Raw genomic sequence first — 21,624 nt, forward strand, 5'->3', positions numbered from 1 at the left:
TGCATTTTTTGTTGAAACACATACATGTACAAAATGATCAGATTTTTAACTTGGGTCGAGTGATACCAATGGGTTTAAATAAAAAGCGAAATGTACTGTACAATTTACAGGGACTAACATTTCTCCTCTTAGTTGCAAGACCTGTTCAATCTGATTAAAATCAGATTCTCTATCCGCTCCTTGTTTCTTTATTGTCTTTTAACGACAAGAGAAAAACAAGGAGCGGATCAAGGATCTGATTTTCATCAGATTGAAGACCTGTTAAGAGGACCGGATGGTCGTGGCTATTGTTAGACCATATTAATCTTCTTAAGAAGGAGAACTCTATATATACAAATATAGCAAAATATTCAAATTTTAGTGCTAAAATATTTGGATTTTTTTACTTAATGAAAATTTATAGCTAAACAAATTATATCTGAAAGTGTAAGGAAGTTCTGATTGTTAATTTGTTAAAACACCGAGCCTTCTTAATGAAATAAACAAAAAACGGAAGACGCCTTGCAATTACCCGTATTATTAGCTCACCTGAGCCAAAGGCTCAAGTGAGCTTTTCTGATCACAATTTGTCCGTTGTCTGTCGTCGTTGTCGGCGTTGGCGTTGTAAACTTTTCACATTTTCATCTTCTTCTCAAGAACCACTGGGCAGATTTCAACCAAATTTGGCACAAAGCACCACTAGGTGAAGGGGATTCAAGTTTGTTCAAATGAAGGGCCACGCCCTCTTTAAAGGGGAGATAATTGAGAATTATTGAAAATTTGTTGGTATTTTTCAAAAATCTTCTTCTCAAAAACTATTCGGCCTGAAAAGCTCAAACTTGTGTGGCGGCATCCTCAGGTAGTGTAGATTCAAGTTTGTTCAAATTATGGTCCCCAGGGGTAAGGAGGGGCCACAATGGGGGGATCAAGTTTTACATAGAAATATATAGACAAAATCCTTAAAAATCTTCTTCTAAAAAACTATCAGGCCAGAAAAGCTCAAATTAAAATGGGAGCCTCCTCAGGTAGTGTAGATTCAAGTTTGTTCAAATCATGGTCCCCAGGGGTAGGGTGGGGCCACAATGGGGGGATCAAGTTTTACATAGGAATATATAGAGAAAATCTTTAAAAATCTTCTTCTAAAACATTATTAGGCCAGAGAAGCTCAAATAAAAGTGGAAGCATCCTCAGATAGTGTAGATTCAAGTTTGTTCAAATCATGGTCCCCAGGGGTAGGGTGGGGCCACAATGGGGGGATCAAGTTTTACATAGGAATATATAGAGAAAATCTTTAAAAATCTTCTTCTAAAAAATTATTAGGCCAGAAAAGCTCAAATAAAAGTGGAAGCTTCCTCAGGTAGTGTAGATTCAAGTTTGTTCAAATCATGGTCTCCGGGGCTAGGGTGGGGCCACAATTAGGGGATCAAGTTTTACATAGAAATATATAGACAAAATCTTTAAAAACCTTCTTCTAGAAAACTATCAGGCCAGAAAAGCTCAAATTAAAATGGAAGCATCCTCAGGTAGTGTAGATTCAAGTTTGTTCAAATTATGGTCCCCGGGGGTAGGGTGGGGCCACAAGAGGGGGGTCATGTTTTACATAGGAATATACAGAATTTTTTTTTAAAAATCTTCTTCTCAAAAACTATAAAGTCAGAAAAGCCTAAATTTGAGTGGAAGCATATTCAGATAGCGTAGATTCAAGTTTGTTCAAATCATGGTCCCCAGGGGTAGGGTGGGGCCACAATTAGGGGATCAAGTTTTACATAGAAATATATAGACAAAATCTTTAAAAATCTTCTTCTAAAAAACTATCAGGCCAGAAAAGCTCAAATTAAAATGGAAGCATCCTCAGGTAGTGTAGATTCAAGTTTGTTCAAATTATGGTCCCCGGGGGTAGGATGGGGCCACAAGAGGGGGGTCATGTTTTACATAGGAATATATCGAATTTTTTTTTTAATATCTTCTTCTCAAAAACTATAAGGCCAGAAAAGCTTAAATTTGAGTGGAAGCATCCTCAGATAGTGTAGATTCAAGTTTGTTCAAATCATGGTCCCCAGGGGTAGGGTGGGGCCACAATTAGGGGATAAATTTTTATATAGGAATATATAGAGAAAATCTTTTAAAAAATTTCTTTTCAAAACTTTTTGGCCAAGAAAGCTCAAATTGTAACCATCCTCAGATAATGTAGATTCAAGTTTGTTCAAATCATGGTCCCTGGGGGTAGGGCGGGGCCACAATGGGGGATAAATTTTTATATATAGAGAAAATCTTTAAAAATCTTCTTCTCAAAACTATAAGGCCAGGAAAGCCCAAATTTAAGTGGAAGCATCCCAAGATCGTAAAGATTCAAGTTTGTTTAAATAATAGTCATGGGGTATGGTGAGGCCACAATGGGGGATGAATTTTTACATAGGAATATATAGAGAAAATCTTTAATATCTTCTTTTTAAAGACTATTTGGCCAGAAAAGCCTAAACTTGTGTAGAGGCATCCTCGGATAGTGTAAATTCAAGTTTGCAAAATCACAGTCCCTAGTGATAGGGCTGGGCCGTGACGGCAGTTTGAATTTTTACATAGGAATATATAGAGAAAAATCTTTAAAAATATTCTGGGAAAGTTTTCGGTCCAAAACTCAGTACTTAGTGTGAAAGCACAGGTTATGCAGATTTAAGTTTGATGAAACCATGATTCCCTAGAGAAAAGGGGGGCCACGAAATGGAGGGGGGGGGGGGGTAAATTGGAATAGAGAAAAATCTTCTTACAGGTACAACAACAAAAGGGGCTTGGTATTTACCCAAAAAAAGAGGTGGATAAAAATTGACAGATTTTCTATTTATTTTAGCAAGATCTACTGTACTTAGTTGTCAAGATATTTTGATACTGTAATGCTAATTTGATCAGAATTAAGGCAATTGTTGCTCAGGTGAGCGATGTGGCCCCTGGGCCTCTTGTTTAATCAATGGAGTCAAAACACCATAGGTAAAAGTTGCAATTATCAAAATTTTATCAAATAATACAAACATATTTTATTGAATGTCTCGCGTGCACGCCCATGCGGTACATACAGTCTATATCACAGTAAGTTCCAGCTGTGGAGGAAACTCGGGCTGATATGTCATACATGTATTACATGCATCATCTTTTGACAAGAAGTTTTATAAGTTTATAATATTCTGATCACGCTTTATACTTATTTTTAACTATGTCGTTATATTGTGGCGGTTCCTCCGAAGGAACGTGCATGAAATCCGTTGTATCCGGTCTCGAATTTCTGTTAACGTTGAAACCTTGTCTGTTATTGTCACCTATATATATAAATAAAAGAAATAAACATGTGAATTATACTAGCTAAAAATAGCAAAGTCTCATGTAATATAAAAACAATCATTTTGCTTTTATTTGAATAGATGATTTAAATTTATTTTTCATGCGATTTTTTTAATGGCTTTTTTTTTTTTTAAACATGTACATGTATTTCATATTATAGTCAGGAAGATTTTCTCGACTTGAACATATTTTATTGCATTATATATTACAATTTTCTTATCATGCAAATACTTCTCTTTCCCTTCACAGATTAAACGGATTGGTAGATGGACTTGACGAACGGACAAAAGGATGGAAAGATGGACAGAGCAAAGTGTAGTAACAATATACATTGTACCACAATAAGCTAACATACCTAATGAATCCCGTTCACTGTTTTTCAATTGTTGGTTTCGCCGATAGCGACCAATTCCAAGGCCAATAAGACAGACCAGGGCGAGTACAGCAATACTGATCAGGATGTACGTCACAACGTTCTTCTCGGCTACAGGTACAAGGGGGTAACGATGAAATGTGTGAAATAAAATCTTAAAAATTAGTCAATTCTGCCTGATTTATTTGTACATGTCTGTTAATGCAGTGTTTACTTATTTGCATCTTGTTCTACAGATATGTTTTCGTGGGTTGTGGGTTTCTTTTTCTTTTTTTTTTTAAATTTGCTACAGGTTATCAAAACTTGTGTTTGATCCAAACGTAAATTATACATGTATACTAAAATACAATCACATATGATAAAACTACATTCATTTCGCCGATGTTTCAAGATGCTGCTGCAGCAATATCTATTGTGCAATAAATTCTCGGTCATTTTTATTTTATACAACGAATATTAAACATGCTGTATATTGTTAGTAATAACCAAATGTTTGAAAACATTACTTACATGGACTTGAATCTGGAAGAAAAAAAATTATCATGTTAAAAGTTTTGGTTCAGATTTTCATAACAACAGAGAGAGAGAGAGAGAGAGAGAGAGAGAGAGAGAGAGAGAGAGAGAGAGAGAGAGAGAGAGTTTTCTTAAAGGATACCATGAAAAAATATCGAAGTTGTACCAGTTTACATTGATGTCATGAGAACACAGGGTGTGCCGATACTTACATTTCTGGCTGAGTTTGTTGTAGACCTTCAAACGGAACGAGGAAGCTGCGTGTCCAGGCGACGCCCGGACACTGACTGTTAAAGTTCTGTCCTCACCCGAACAAAACTCCTTGGTGGAATTACAGTTGTAAATCTAAAAAAAAATATTAACCACTTTACACCAAATAGCATTGCATATCTTTTAAATTGTAGTAGTTGTTGTAGATTGTATAGTTTTATGTTTGTTTTGGCGGTAGGGGGGTATTAAAGTTTTGTACGCCCTGTTTTATTCTTTTGTTTCAATCTTTCCAAAAGTAAATTTTTTATCATGAATTATGAACGTGACATAACGTTCTACCATTAATAATACATGTAGTTTATCTCTTAATATCCATCAAGTATAAGTGTTCATGCAAATAATAAAACGTCTTGTTTCTTGTGACGCAGAGAAAAACCAAACCTCTTACGTGCAATTGTTTAATCGATTATCATTAATTATGATGACTTTTGTTGCCCGCACTCATATAACCGAAAGCTATATTATCTATGAATTCAAACATATAACTCTGTACCAGAATGATTTGTCAACGTCCTCAGTGTTTCTTTAGTAAAAAATATTTAATATGAATCATTAATGTAGAGGTACCGTCTTTCTAATCAGGCCATTCCAAGTTTTTTCTATGCTTAGCGTCCGCGGACGGATTGGTTTTGAGATGTAAAAATTAAAAAAAAACACGCACAATTGTTGTTCATAAAAATAGATCGCTTTTTCATATGTCGGGCTCATGATCGCATTTTTAAATCCGGATCAGAAATCAAATATAACAACATTCAAAATGGAAATCATTTGTTATTTGTTATTTTTGTAACAAAATAAAGAAAATACTTCAAAATATATGAAAAATTTAATTTTGTTGAACTTTTAAAGTTGTATTTTTTTCTAAGGTTTGTGGGGTTTTTTTCTTGATAGAAAGATAGGTTTTTGAGTTTTGGGTGGACGCTAAACAAAGAAAAAACTTGCAATGGCCTCAAGTGTTGATTTTGATAGATAAATAATTACACCACCATATGGTATTACCAGTTGCTGTGAAGACAACATAGTGAAAGTTATGGAGACCGCACAGTTGGGGTCTACAAAGACCAATGGTTCCACACATAGCACCCGTTTGTCGTGTATGTCTTTATAATTGCCTTTTATCGTAAGGAACGAACAGTCGTCAGGAAGTTGCTGCCCTTTATACTCCAAATTAAGCGAGTTATCAGCGTCGATGCCAAAACTGGTGGGTATGTTATCATAAACACAGATGTCCTCGGGAAAAATATCTGTAAATAATTTCTTATTTCATAAAACCGGTATCTGTACTCAGAACAAAGCTCGTAGAAAATAACTCAGGGTTCATAAGATATATATTCAACAGTACATGTATATGAAAGAATCCTAAGATTTCTTGGTTGACTATCCCCCCCCCCCTTCCACCTCATCTCTAGATTTTCAGGTTGAATATTACGGCTATAATAAAAGGTTTTTAGGATTTTACATTATAAACTACATAAAAGTACCCGGATGTTAATTTAAAAAAAATGCGCGAGGAATCCGAAGAATTTAAATTCCGAATTGAATTTTGCAATTACAAATCTCCGTAATAAACCCGACATTCTGTTGTACGGATAAACACTGATAAGCAGTAATCATAAAAGTAAAGAAAGACTCATAAAATAATTTTGAAACTGAACGAATTTATTTCATAGGAACTGAGCCAACACTGTCAGAGCCGACAGATATATTCCCTAATTATAGCCGTTTAACAAAAGATTTGTCTCTCAAGAAGAAGACCATTCCATACAGCGACATTTTATTATAGAACACAAGGTACAGAAATAATGTACGGATTCTAGAAGTACATGTAATATAAAGTATCATACCGTATGATGGTTTCGTTTATCACATAAACATAAGATATGTAACGATATAATAGGGCAAGGGTATGTTTTGATTAAGTTCAGTTACATTTCAACTGAGAGAGACAAACCCATTTTCTTAAATGGGGGATTTTTTTTATCCAATCATTCAAGATATAAAGAATAATAGCTTACATGTTTCATTATCTTCATGTGCTGTCGTCAGTGCAGCTATGCATAGAAGAATCGAAGTCCTCGCGCTGCAGTACAGCATATTTCTATTTTTTAATAATCTGAAACAATATATGTGTAAAAATAAATAAGACGATATTGTTCTGTACTAAATATTCCATAATTTAGGTTTTTCACATTTTTCTGTAACTCTGTAATTTCTGTACATGTATTTATTTGAATGCATTGTTTTAACAGCATCAGATATCAAGTACATATACATGTTGAATGGCATGTTTTTAAGAAAGGTCAAAATTGATAATTACTAATCAATATATCCAAAGAAAGGTAAATGAATGCACAAATAACTAATAAAAAAATCATTAAAGCTTGAACGCTAAAAAAGTGCAGGTATATATGCATTCAAGTACATTTAGTCAACAGCTGATATGGGTACCTACATATATATGCGTGACCAGGCTATGTCCGTACGTAATAGTGGGGTAGGGGGCTCCGAAATTTAATTAAAAAGTCCCAAGACAAATAAAGTTATATATTCGTTATATTGGAATAGAGACGGGGGAGGGGGTACTCAATATTACATCCTTTCAATGGGACGGAATGGGTTTTCATGTTATCAGCCAAGAACGTGGAGCCTCTCCCATCAGCGGCCCTTTTATACCACGTGCATCTCTGTGACCATCTGACCTCGATTTCTCAGCTTTATTTGTGTTTCACTTACAGTACATACAACCCCCGGCATTAAATTATGTAACGTCCCTCTTTACCTGATAACGGCACCTGTATCTCACCTTTAACATGTCAGAACACAGAAACTCTTCAACACTTAAACCAACAATTTTACAAAAAATAATTGTATATTCATTTGATAAATGGGAATGTTATATTATATAAAGACTATAGAGTTTTAAACATTTTGCTTTTCATTAAGCAGTTTAGCTAATCATGGTTTGCAAAGTTTTATAAAGTATTGTTTAGATTCATTTCATTGATTAACACATGTATGCCAACATAATAACATTTAAATAATTATGCAGAGCTATGTAACGAAAAAAAAACCCAACCAACCAAACAAAACAAAACAAGCTTACCAGAATTCTAAATATTCAATCTTCTAGCGAATGGTCAATTGACACAGGTCAGTGACCCAGATAAGTGTACGGAGGCCCGGGCGGGACGTGTACTAGTAGTTGACCCCATCGCTGTTCTTGGTCCTTGTATTTTTAAGCGATGCCAAATATCTCATCGTGTGGTTTGAAAATAATGATAACGTGAAGGACATTAGAAGTGCAATTCACATTGAATTTCATAATTTAACTCAATAAATCCATGTTCCCTTCTGTTTTTTGTGTGGGTGTCGTTAAAGACAATAAACATGTACATGCATGAGTCTTCCATGGTTGCATTTCTTTTACCCACGTTTTCGATACCAACCAATATCAAAGGTGCTTGAGTCTCGATATATACACTGTATATATGCATGTACATTAACAGTAATTTAGTTAATTTATTTTTTTTTTTTACTTTTTACAATAAATTTATCAATTTGTTAAAAAAAAGATGTAAATATAAACATTTATGATTCAAGCGGGTTATGAAGAAAAAAAATTACAACACCCGCTAATATTATAATTTTTTAACTTCTTAATTTTATATCTTTGATTTGAATCGGGTAGCCTCCCCCCCCCCCCCCCCCCCCAAAAAAAAATATTGGCATTCAAAACAACAAAAAGATTAACATGAGTGCTTTCAATATTTTTTTAATAAAACAGTGACCCCCCCCCCCCCCCCCATATAAAATGCGCATAGGGGCAGTCGTTAATTGGAACAGAGGATAACTCTTCGTAAAAGAGAGTGCAGATAGGGTCTAGCAATGAAGTTGAAGACATTCTCAAATATGTCCTTGAAAAAAAAAAACGAATGGTCAAACAAGCCGCGTGTTGAATTCGAAATTGACACAACAGCCAGCACTTACTAGTGTTTCATCTCCAAAGTCATTTACTAGTATACTCAACATTTCAAAGTTTTTCATATTCATTAAAATTTATTAATAAAGAATATCGGTGTTGCATTCAGGTAGTCTATAGAAATAGACTCTAAGAACTTTAATTCGTACCACTCAGTTGATATTCCCGAATTTGTTCTGAACTTTTCTGATTTTTTTTCAATGTCCAAAAGTCGAGATTCTGTCAACTCTTGTTTATTTTTCTCGGGTAGCATCTGAAAGTGCTAATTCTCTTTGTACCTTTGAAGTTTATACGGCAGAGCTATTGTGAAACACTTCTTGTACAATTCCTTCATGGAATGCTTCTCGCCATGAAAAAGACATTTCATCATATACTAGTATTTTACGTTGCCATTTGCATATTGTATGCCATTTTTGTATACTGTGGAAACTTTAAATTTGCTCCCCTGAATTGAGGTTCTGAAAGCAGCCAGTGTTCATACTTCTGGAAAACATATTTTACATCATACTCATCAGCAAGTGGCAGAATTTCGTCAATGCAAGATTCTGAGACACAATCATATCATTAGATTTTAATTTTTTAAAAGCTTCAGAAAAATCCCAACTTCTGCGAATTGCGCACCAGTGTTGTTTTATACATTAATTAAGCCACTTGTTGATCACTACTTTCATTTTGACAAGATAAAGAAGTAAAACGTGCGTTATTTAATTCATTCATGTCCCGGTGAAGTTTAATTTGCATTTACTATATATGAGCATTTTTGTTTCAATTAAAATTTAATATTTTTGTATTATTACATGATTGTGTTTATAATGTAGGACCTCAATATGCTGCTGGAGGACTGTTAAAAAGACAGGCAGATCTGGCAGTTTTGCGTGGACAAGCCCATATACAAAATGCCCAGGATCTGTATGAATTTGCTGTTTCGAATTTGACGCGGACAAAATCTGTTTGCCGGAGACGGCTTTTCCGTTTTCTTGATTTCATCCCAAGAGAGGCAATTTAAATTTCAAACCAATTTCAAACATCAGATCTGTCCATCAAGTCATCGTTGATAACTCGTCTCCCCATATCATTATACGCGAACTGTCCTGCTTTAGTGAAAAATGCAGTTTACAAATTTATCACGAATGTGTAAATGTTCAAAGAATTGGGCAAGTTCAACACCATGAGATGGTCAAGGAGACAAACAACACATTCGATGGTGAAGAAGATGACGAAGAGGTGCCCTTGTCCGAAATGGTATCCAAAGGACAGGTAATTGCCGTATATGCGGATGACCCAGACCATGACTATTTCTTGCTAAAAGTTCAGGAAGTAATTCAAACATTAAACAGCGAAAGCACTGACGCTTCGGGCTCAACTCTTCCAGCTGGTATTAAGGTCATCACAGGACTTTATTACGACAATATTGATAACAAGAATCTTCTGTCATATAAACTTATACCCAGGAGAAGAGCCGTAGTGCCAGCCAGTGCAGTAGTTTATATCTGTCAGAAATAGATGCTCGGGCCTATATTGTTTTGGACGAATGTCTCCATTTAAACATATTGCATGCAATAAACGACATTATTATGTCTTAAAAATGAATTGTACATGATCGAATACATAAACTTAAAAGATTGTAAAACCTAGTAAATAGAATAATATACCAGAATATAATTTTTCATGATTGTATAATTATATTATCCAAATACATGTACCTGTGCATTTAGCTGTATTGTCTGGGATAAAAGTGCAATATCGAATGTGGAATGTTTTGAATTCGCTGATCAAATTTATAGTTTATACCATGCAGCTTGAAATTTTCTTAAAGGAAATCACATTCCAATCTGCCAATTTTTTTTTGTTTCATAAACTATGATTGAGTTATTTAAATGAAGATATACACTTTTTAAAGTTATTACTTATATTTCTTAAATATTGCCTGAGTTACAGGCGTGCATATTGTGATCAGGAGATATGAATACATTTGTATTTATTTTAGTTTCAAAATTCACGGCTATTAAGAAGTTGAGTTTCTTTATAATGCGACGTTACGTTTGTGCGTCGTTTGACGTTATAAGCGTAACGTTAAGTAACACCAGTATCGTGCGCGACGATAATTTAGTTAGGACCAATTGCCTCATCTCATCGGCGCAATGAAAAAACCCAGCCAAGTTGCCCAAACAAATATTCATACAAAACGTACCAGTACCTTCGTGTTTGCACACAAAACGTATTCGCGCTAACACAATATTTAAAAGGGATTATATTTACTCGAGGGAGCAAAAATTCCACTAATTGTAACAACAACAAAAATTTTAGGTACATTTTGACCCTCTTAATATAGCATCATTTTTCACTTTCAAATAACTTAGTCAATAACTTACTTTTCATACTAATGAACTGTGAAAGTTTATCAAATAATCCGTCATTACTACAGGAGAAAAGTATTTTCTGTAGGAATTTGATTCAGACAGGTTGTTTTCCTAATGGGAACTATGATTTCCTATCCGATTTTAAAATCATATGCGAATTTTCTTCAAATCTTATCAGAATTAAAATTCCTGTGGTAAATTTTTTTATTCCACGAGCAAGAAATTCCAAATATCCTATTTTTTTTCCTAAAAATAGTTTTTCCTTTGGGAAAAATACTTTTCAGTAGGAATTTATATTTCAAACGTAAATACCTTACCTGACAACTCTTTAAGCAATTGTGTATCATATGGCATATTTGAATTTTTCGATACATTAAGCTTAGACGGGTGCAAAAATGCCGCCGTACTGCTAGCATAATTATCCGGCACAGTGTTTAAAGTTTTTAAACATCAAAGTTTAAACATCCAAATTTTCTCTATCAAATTTCTTAACTTTACTTTGTGATCGAGTAATACAACTTACTGACTATTAAAAACTTTGAACCATTGGTTGTTAAAAAATACTTTAGTATCTGTATTTTGTTGATTAAAAATTACACGAGGTCAATGATCATTTTTTTTTTAAATATGCTAGCCACAGTTGAATTTTTGTTGTTGAGATTTTTAATATTTATATTTGATATTATAAAGCGACGGTTTACTGGGTTTTATCTCATACGTGTGGTAAATAGTACACTTGTGATATACCTTGCTATATCACACAGGCAAAAAATCTCTAATATTATTATATTCAAAACTATTTTTGACACAGTTTCTTGTGATAGTTTTTCAGTGAATTAGTTTTATTGAGAATTTTTCTGTAAATTCTAACTCATTATTTTAAGTTACATAATAGATTTAAAGTAAAGGGATATTTAATGAAAATTTCATGACACTTCTTTAGTCTGTCCCAAGATATTTTTGCCGCACATTTTCTTAAATCATGGAATATTCATAAAATTCTGGATTCAAACGATGTTCTTTAATACATTTGTAGTATGAAAAATTCCCAGGATAAAAATAAAACGTCTACGATATTTTGAATGGCAAAAAGATGAAAGTACCCGGATGATAACATTGAAAAATTGTGCGAGGTATTCTGAGTGACTCTCGAGTAGAGAAAAGATGTCAACATTTCCTGTTATAAATCTCCGTAACAAATCTGTTTCCGTTCCTGCGAAATTTTTTCGTTTGAAAAAAGATAATGTGTCAATGAGGATATCATGGACATTTTCCCTTTAATCAATTTAATTTGCACTTCTTTTACAGGTAAATTTAGTAAAAATTGTTCAAATGTGGTGCATAAATATCTTGGGACGGACTATACTATTCACCTCCAGTCAGTATTCTTATTTTTAAAATATTTTAATCTTCTGATCAATAATACAGTATTGTTGTTTCCTTATATTTACATTTTCCAGTGTCTCTGGATTATTCAAGTCTTCAGCGGTATAAAAAATGTAAAAAATAATTTGGCAGTCAGTCTATTGCAATGAAACTTTAGATTAAAACAGATATATATATATATATATATATATATATATATATATATATATATATATATATATATATATATATATATATATATATATAAATATATATATATATATCCGAAATGACGTAGCCTACTAGATTGTATTGCGCAAGGTCGCTACAACATAACGGTGCCTCATCGATTAGATTTTAAAAAGTCAGTTCGTGTCATTTAATGGGCTGTCTCAAAAGCTTATACAATATTAAATCAAGTTGTAAGAAATGAATAGAGCATATACAATTTTGCGATGATTTATTTGCTTCATCCGACTGGTGAAATCGTCATATACGCTCGGCAAACCTCTAAAATATATACACCAGTTCAACTCGTTGGACAAATTGAATATAAAATTTACATAATATAAATATCCTTTACATATTCAATATTGATCAATATCGAAAGTTAAAAAGGAGAAAAAAACCGAAAATAAAACAAAGTTTCTGTAAATAAACACATCTTAACATTATGCTTTATTTAATCACAAAGTTTCATATAAATAATCCAAGTGATTTAAGAGGTTTCGTCCAGACCAAAAAAATAATTAATTATTCTAAGTTCTACTTGGGGGATATTCCTGAAAAATAATTATATTAATAATTTTTGTAAATTTTACCGCAACGGCGTGCATCCAAAAACTGTGTCGAGGAAAACTTGCTATTTGTTTTTTTTTTTTAATCCAGTGACGCTTTGTTTTAAGAAAGTTTAGTTGACACAATGGTGCGTTGTTAAGATAATAAGACGATCGCGAGTTTAAGTGCATGCAAAGCAATTACAGGTACGTGTTGGGTAATATTGTAACGTACCGAGCTACTTGTACTGCCAGGGGAAGGGTTCGTGTCTGGTCTTTTCCAGGGTTTTGGGTGTACACTAACAAAGTCTTATAATATAATGATTTTCTATTGATTGTCAAAAATGATTGGTATAGCCTAACCTTACTTAGGTTAAAAATCAACACGTAATTTCAGGGAATCTAGAATATTTACAAACAAAACAAGGGGTGTAATAAATATATATAATTGACACTGTGTGTGATGTGCTGGTGCTGCCTTGTTCAGGTCGGACAGTACACACCCACAGTGACAATCCACTGAGGTCAACCACTCAGCTAAAATGACTGACCGTCCTCAGATTACCGCATATACTGTAGGCTGCCTTATTCAGGACGGACAGTATATGTGGTAGCCCTTCAACCACTGTGCACACTGTAGGCTGCCTTATTCAGGACGGACAGTAGGCACAACGGCCTGGACGACAGTCTGATCAGCCACTAGAGAAAGGAACCATGGCTAGCCTCTCCGAGGAAAGCCTACTGTGAAAGACTGACAAGCCAAAATGACTGCAATGCCTACAGTACCAAGAGGACAACCTCTCTATGGCCTATCAAAAACACTTAACACCGTTACGAACGGGCAAGCTCTGTATTGACACAATACCTTTTATAAAACTTCACCAACTTTCTCTCTCTGTGGCTGATTTCCAACTAAGCAGCCGACAGCTGATTCACTGTCGTATTTATACCCTTGTATCACGTGACATAAACAAAGGAACTAAAAGAAAAACCCGGTCTGGGCCGAACCTAAAATATCCGGAATTATTACAATATCACAATTTTTGCACATGGTCCAATCCCAAATACACAAATTAAAAAATAAGGAATCATTTTTTGAGTATTATGAGGTGATCGTTTTGGTCGGGGCGTGATCATATCCAATAAAGCCAATTTGTTATGATAAATTAGATCACGCTCCGATCAAATTTCTCACCTAATGATATTCAAAGATAATGTTCTTTACTTTTTATATTCATATAATTTTCAGCAATTGTACGATTAAATGCTAGAATATTGATATATTTTTGTGATTTTAATCATGCAAACACCGTTTGTGCCAAACATACGTCATTTGAATTTTTTGGACTGTACCATGAAAAATTGATTCGAAGTGTCGTTTTAGGCAAAGACACTGAAAATGTAAATTTTTGGATTTAACGTCTTAGAAACATGCATCGCAGAAACAGTTCAAAACTGGAATGCTTTTTTCCTGGTAGTTCTAGCTCTGACGTCTTTTTCTCTTTAAATTTCCCTGCAAACATTTTCCCAAATACTGATGATACGTCGATAAAGACATCTTTTGCTACATGGAACTTTTGATTTTCCATAATCAAATCAGTTACTTCTGGATCATATTTAAAGTATTCGTTCACCAGTTCCCTGATTCTCAAACAATTGTGCACAGGTAATATGTGATACATGTACATGGCTGTTTCGAAATGCATTGAGAGAGGCACAACAGACGAAACATGACATATAGATGGGGTATTTTAATAAGTTGTGCATGCGTCATGTTTTTTTTATATAAATATGGTTCATAGTGACAAAACATGTTGTTTTGAAAATCAGGAAACATAAATTAATGTACGAGTTTTTGACTTTCATGAAAAATAAATGATAGCGACATTGTCAGCGTTTAATAGTATAGAGTCAGTATGCTTCAAGATGTTTTTAAAAACGAATTTCAAAATTCTACCCTGTGCTTAATGACATTTCAGAAACAATGTGATAAAACAAAGTAAATTGGTTGGTAGATTTTGGATTTTTATGGTAACTTATTTCATTGGTTCCGTTCCGTTTCTTTCCACAAAATACCAATAGCTATTGGAATTGGCTTTGAAAAGTTTTGCGTACATTTTTATGAGCATGATCAGAATTATTAAGAAATAAAGGAAGAAATATCCCCATAGATGTTAATATATCTAAACTATGAATAGCAAATATCAAACAGAACAATTATTTTTTTTTATTTCAAACAGTATACGTAGAATCATGGTAAACGATAGCGGTAATTTATAATGCACGATGAACACGGCACATGTATCAGGTATGTAACGGATGCATGTGATGATTTTTTTATAATTAACATTAATAAAAATTGGTGAAAAACTTATTTGAAAACATAATTATAGCTGTGCATTCTTTGATTCAGTGCCGATAGTCAGTACAAAGCACTATATTTGCAGCATACTTTCAAACCAACTACATGTACTTCACAAAAACCCCAATAATATAAGTTGACGACTATACGTCATTAAAGCTGAATTGAGTTCTTTTCCAAAGTACCCTAGCTATTTAAACACCACTAAAATAATTCAAAAAGATATCTTGTCATATCTGATATTATGAAATTCATACTACCTGTACTTTTGTTTGAATTGTAAGCTTTTATGCGTTGAACTCCTAAGCCTGCTTATAAACCTGTAAACAGGTTTATAATAATCGCCCAAATGGGTTTTAATAGCCCGTTATAGATATCATCGTCATATCATTAATCTTGAATTTACTGGATGGTTGTAAATACAAAATTTACAATATGTCAAGTTGTCATATTGTAAATATTGCATTTACACCAACCTGGTAAATTCAAAATTAACACTATGACAGTGATATCCAAAAACGATTATTATAACCCATTCGGAGCGATTGGTCTCAACCTGTTTTCATATAGCACAAAACCCGAAATGGTATAACAATGCATACCCAACTTAAAATATCTATGTACAGATACTGTGGTGTTGCAGAACATCACCCCCTATCTGTAGGAAGCGGGATCCCAGGTTGGCCTGATATAAAATTTTCTCCCAGGAAAATCAATTTGCCTGGGAGAATATTTCTCGCCATAACAAAGACATTTCATCAGATATCTCACGTCGCCCTCTACACCTTGGTAGTGTGGAGAAACCTTGGCATTTTTAAACTCAAGCTCCGTAAGTAGCCAGTTTTCACACTTCTTGAGAACACATTTTACATCATACTCATCAGCTAGTGGAAGAATTTCGTCAATGCAAGTCTCTAAAATACAATCAAATTAATTCTTGATTATATTCAATTCAAACTTCAGTACAAAAGCCAAATTTCTGTAAGAAGTGTTGCATATTTTGAACTGTATAATTGTATGTAACGGGGTTCTCCTTAATTTGTATTTAATGAGCATCAATGGTGTCCGAATAGACCATAGAACTAATTGTAAAGCTCAACAGCGTGTTAGGAATGATGCAACGCCGTGTTGTAAAAAGTTGTGTTAATGCAACAAAGTGTTGTCATTGGTGTTATATTTGCATCCGCTCAATATGATTCCCTCCATTCCCTACGAAAATTGATTTTCACAGCTGTATAGAAACTGACAGGACTGAATTCTACACGATCCAGTTCTAACCCGTTCATCGATAAGTCAAAACCTTTAGCAACATAAGAAAAATCATGGACAGCGCGAAATAATCATGATTTCAGACTCAAATTGCCATTTAAGACGATTTGATATTTCTTTTATCTAACTTACTGATGTACAATAACAAATTATTAAATTACTTTTAATTTACAACCAAGTCATTAATTTTTTAGAAGGTTTAAATATAAACAAAAGAATGCTTTCTTTGGTAAGTCATATCGGTTATGAAGGTAGCGATCATTGCAGAAAAAATACATAACCCGCTAATGCGGGTTGCGTAATTTTTGTTCCAATCCCGCATGAATCACTAAAGATCGCATTTCATCGTTGAAGTATAGCAGCTGTTAAACGCGTTGTGTGAAGGCAGCGACGTATTTTGTAGTGTTTGCACAACGGCCTGTTGTGTATCTGCGAGATGGCCTGTTGTGCAAAGTTGTGTTACAATGTAGCTCGACGATGGGTTATGCACTAACGCAATTTTCGCACTTTGCTCACAGGCAACTGACGTTTTACATTTTTCTCATAAAAAATATACCCTCTACCTAATAATACACAAGGTACACATCGCCGCCATCTTGATTTTTTTTAATAAAACTGTCACATTTCCTGACTTTAGGCCTGAAACTCAATTGTAAGATTGCTTTTCGATCCTCTTCGTCTTGCCACCTGTCCTTCAACATCTTACTTTATAAGTCATGTGCCTGTGAATTGGCCCTATTTGAACACCATACCCCATAACATAAGCATACTATCGCAATTTAATTTTCTTCCTACCTGTTAGTGTGTACTCTCTTGGAAAAATACACCGCAGAAACAGTTCAAAGTTGGAAAACTTTTTCCCCGGAAGTTCTAGCTCTGTCATGTTTTTCTCCTTAAATTCCCCTGTTAACATTTTCCTAAATACAGGTGATGCGTCGATTAAGACAACTTTTGCCACATGTAACTTTTGATTTTCAACGATCAAAGTGAAATCAGTTACTTCTGGGTCATAATCAAAATGTTCCTTTTCGAGTTCCAAATTCGTGCTTGGCTGAACAGTTGAGTCAGGGCTGTTCCCGATCGATGCAGAGAAGGCCATTTTGTGTTTTTATCTGATGCTATTCCACAATAATAAAACGAAAGTTCATTTGAAAAATTATACCAGGAAATAAAGGCGTTTAAAACACAAGTGCTTGAAAGTGCTTGAGAAAATTCTTCCCCATCAATTTAGACGCTGTGTGTAGATATCTCTCCTCTTGATAGAATTTTTTATGATCATTTACAGAAGATCGAATCTTCCCTGGTAATCTTTTTTTTTTGCACAAATGTATTCATCTGCTCTGCCTGTCTAAACAGGTCGAAAGCAATCGCCCCTTTAGGTTATAATAGCCCGGTTTGGATTTACTGCCCAAAATGGGATAACAATACATATACCAAATCTCGATTTCTCTGTGCATATTATGTGGTATTGCAACCTCCTCCACATCGTAAAAAATACAGACCAAAGTAGCACTTTCCTTTTGAAAAATTGTGTCTGATATGAAAGAATCACCGAAGAAAAAATAAATTTGGGCTCGAATTTTTTCCACGATGGAAAAATATGTCTAGTTATGTAGCTTTATATTCATTTCTGGTTCTAAATAACTAAATTGTATATTTTGTGTGCTTCAACAATTGAATGATCTAAAAAAAAGATTATATTTTGTTTTTTATCAAAGAATTACGTCCCTCAATGAATAATTACATGTATTTATTTCATTAAAATATCAAACAAAATTAAAGATCATTTACTTGTTTTGTATGTTTTTAAAATCTGGGTCTTTTTTCAAAATGAGGAACGCTTTTTAGAGGTCATTCGCATAGTACTTTATGACGCCACCCCTCATGTATCGTGTCAATCAATGGAAAGAATGACGACAGTCGTTTAAAGTCAACTGAAAAAGAACAAAATATTCTGGAAGTTATGATGTATTAATTCAAAATATTAAATGGGTAAAATTAAATACTATCTAAGCATTTATTCCACGTATTTGTTTTAAAAAAATCAAACTAGATACTATTACAAAGTTTTATTCGCTACTACATTATTTCGCGATTTACTGCAAATTATATTATCTGGTTCGCGGCGACTAACTTTCGCGATAAAGATGTAGACTATCCGTTAAACAAAAAAGCAGAGACATTTGAGGTCTGGTTTGCGACGAGAAAAATTTGCGACGACAGGGCTCTCGCGAAGCTAGCTTGCGAAAACTTATCGCACGAGAATAACAGTTCGTTTACTACATTTTATTATATGCTCGACAATCTGTCTGTTTTAAATTCCATTCATTTTTCCCTAGACTTTGTTTTTCAAAATAACCTTCAAAAGTTGTTTTGAAATTAGTTTTTTTTTTGTCTTGGTTCGATCTTGTTCATTTCTATTTTCTTAATATGTTTTGCATTTTTTGTTTACCAGTCTCTTGTTGTGTGTGTTCTCTGTTGTAGAGAGGTTGTTTGGGTCCATGGAAAAGTTTTAATAGAAGTTGGACCTTAAAGGACATATCGCATGTTTCTAAAGTATGGGACATTTTACATTTTTTGGCTTCCTTGTGTATCTAATAATTACTTCTAACAGTTTGTTTACGGTTACGGTGGATTAGCCATAATATCAATTTAAATTATAGCCCCGATCGTTTAAAAACTCGTTAATTAGATAGCGTGTCACGTGGTACAGTGACGTCACATACGACCTTCTTCGAACAGCTGATTGTAAACAAATTGTAGGATTAGCATTATCTTCTTTAAATCTTTGACATTTACAATCGCAACTTCTCGGGCCTTTCCGGCAAGCTCGGAAAAACACCTCGAATGTATTAACATCACCGGATGTTACAATTTTATACAAAATGGAGTCGCTTCCCATTAAAATAACTATCGGCTAGACAGCCTTATAAGTCGCTTCTGTGTTATATTTTAGGGTATATCGTTTACTTTAACAAACTCTAGCTTACATCTCAACAGATCGTTAAATGTGTTGTATTTACATCAAGTTTTATAAAAAGGGGGGTTGTCATGGACGCCTAGGTAATACATTCGAGGTGTCTTTCCGAGCTTGCCGGAAAGGCCCGAGAAGTTGCGATTGTGACATTTATTCACCATGTGCGTTTTTTTACATGCTGATTAAATCAAAAGAATCTTATTATTCAGTCGTACATGTTTGAGTCACCAGGGGCCCGTTTCTCAAAAAGGCGTAAATCTGGGCTGAAGTTAGTCCGACTAACAAAGACTTAAGTTACGCCAATATTTAGTCGGGTCTAAGTTGCGTTTCTGAAAAAGGCGTAAGTTAGGGTTTAAATGTCGAAAAACTTAGACATCTCCGCTGAGTACTAAGCATGCGCATATCGTATTTTGTTTTGCTTTGAGGCTATGATTATATGTGGTGGATCAATTTTCCAATTCATAGTACATGTAGTACCCGAAAGTACGCATGTTATACTTTACCACTGAATGTGCATAGTTCAAGCTGTTCATGACATTTTATATTAATAAAAGTAGAACAAATGCCTACACACTTCTTAACATAATGAAATTTTAGAGAAAAACAGTTGATATGAAAGCGGCATATATAAGAGGTTTCAGAAACCAAATATGTGACAATTAAATGCATTGTAGATGATATTGAGGCACAATCTTACATATTGATTGAATGAAACAATACATAGAAATTAACTTCAATGTTCGTGTAAACTTCAAATATTTATAGAATACATGGACAAGGTACAGTGGATATGCCCCAATACGTCTGCAGAATGAGAAGTATGCTTCATAGACACTGTAGATCTTTAGACATTTTCAGATGCTGGGATAAGGCTTGATTCTTTTTTATCAATTCACTATATTATTTATAGAAAATAATATCACCATGAGTATAACAGCAACCAACTGAAATCGAAAATATCTACTGTAAAAATAATATTACATGAACCTTGTCCATCTTCTGTTCCAATATTGAAAGAATGTAGACAATGACATGGAAACGATTCTTGATTTTCTGCGATTCAAATGATAATAGTTTTGAAAGATATTAATATCAACAATTAACAAGACAGGAATTATCAACATTTGTGGCCTGGGTCTCCCCAACTACCTTTCCTGTTTTTGGTTTAAATCGATCGATTGTTTTGTTTTGTTTTTTTCGAGGGGGGGGGGGGGGGGTGAAAGTAATATTCACCATCCATAAACAGGGACTAATTCGCCCTGTTTAATTTTCAATCATTTCACCCTCGTTGTCAGCGGGCAAATTTATGTTGATTTTCAATAATTAATATTAAGTAACTTAAGCCCCTTTCACAATTGGGGCACGAGCAGAAGCGACCAAATATTCGTGCGACCGAAAAAATTAGATATGAATCGTTAATTGTTGCCGAAATAATCGCATATGAAAAAAGTATTCGTACGAATTTCGCACGATCTAAGCGAGCGTTGTGCGATGTAAACGCATTAAATCTTGCGATATATCTTGCGTCTGTATGCGACTGTTGTACAGTGAAAGCAAAAAACGATAGGAACGCGCGAGAGACTAGGTGATCGGACGATTGAACGTGCGCCAGTGTGATTGGACGTGGGATTATGCGTTCCATGGTACGAATGATCGTGCGAGTCAAAGGGGGTATATACACCGCCCATATTCAGTAGACATAGTTGAAAGCGAAAAAAGATGCCGCCTAAGAAGATACAGGTATGCAGCAGCATTTATTATTATACCTCAATATTATATTATTCTATTATACATGTATCTGATTGGTCTAGAAAGTCACGTGACAGGGCGATGTCATAGGAATGAAAAAGCTTATATGAGCATACGATGTAGACAAATATGATTAAATCAAAAATATTTAATCATTATGATTCTCTTTATATCTCAGAACCAACTTAACTATCTATGATTTATGAAAGAAAAGTGAGACAGTTACATGGGAAATCAAACAATCACGACGTTAATGTTGCGACTGTTGAAAAGTCAAACATTATTAGAAATCAACGTATTTTGTGTAATCATATGTTGCTTG

General features: G+C 34.2%; 2 protein-coding genes and 1 pseudogene across 3 annotated transcripts; all 3 read right to left on the reverse strand.

Moving 5' to 3' along the window:
- Positions 1 to 2,917: 2,917 nt before the first annotated feature.
- Positions 2,918 to 7,659, reverse strand: LOC128158338 (uncharacterized). 2 transcript variants are annotated; one of them, XM_052821124.1, is made up of 7 exons: positions 7,569 to 7,659; positions 6,481 to 6,578; positions 5,465 to 5,709; positions 4,408 to 4,540; positions 4,193 to 4,204; positions 3,665 to 3,793; positions 2,918 to 3,287 (listed from the first exon to the last, which is right to left on the reverse strand). In XM_052821124.1, exons 2-7 carry the CDS (start codon positions 6,557 to 6,559, stop codon positions 3,160 to 3,162), a joined length of 726 nt encoding a protein of 241 aa, XP_052677084.1. In that variant the 5' UTR covers positions 6,560 to 6,578; positions 7,569 to 7,659; the 3' UTR covers positions 2,918 to 3,159. The 2 variants fall into 2 exon arrangements, with proteins under 2 accessions (XP_052677084.1, XP_052677085.1); XM_052821125.1 differs by lacking the exon at positions 4,193 to 4,204.
- An 855-nt stretch (positions 7,660 to 8,514) lies between these two features.
- LOC128160926 (uncharacterized) lies at positions 8,515 to 14,633 on the reverse strand (annotated as a pseudogene).
- A 1,328-nt stretch (positions 14,634 to 15,961) lies between these two features.
- Positions 15,962 to 17,772, reverse strand: LOC128160928 (BTB and MATH domain-containing protein 47-like). Its single transcript, XM_052824215.1, has 2 exons — positions 17,372 to 17,772; positions 15,962 to 16,221 (listed from the first exon to the last, which is right to left on the reverse strand). The coding sequence occupies exons 1-2, from the start codon at positions 17,673 to 17,675 to the stop codon at positions 15,962 to 15,964; spliced, it is 564 nt and encodes a 187-aa protein (XP_052680175.1). The 5' UTR covers positions 17,676 to 17,772.
- Between the last annotated feature and the right edge of the window lie 3,852 nt (positions 17,773 to 21,624).

The sequence above is a fragment of the Crassostrea angulata genome, chromosome 8, assembly GCF_025612915.1.
Source record: "Crassostrea angulata isolate pt1a10 chromosome 8, ASM2561291v2, whole genome shotgun sequence".
Taxonomy (NCBI): Eukaryota; Metazoa; Mollusca; class Bivalvia; order Ostreida; family Ostreidae; genus Magallana; species Magallana angulata.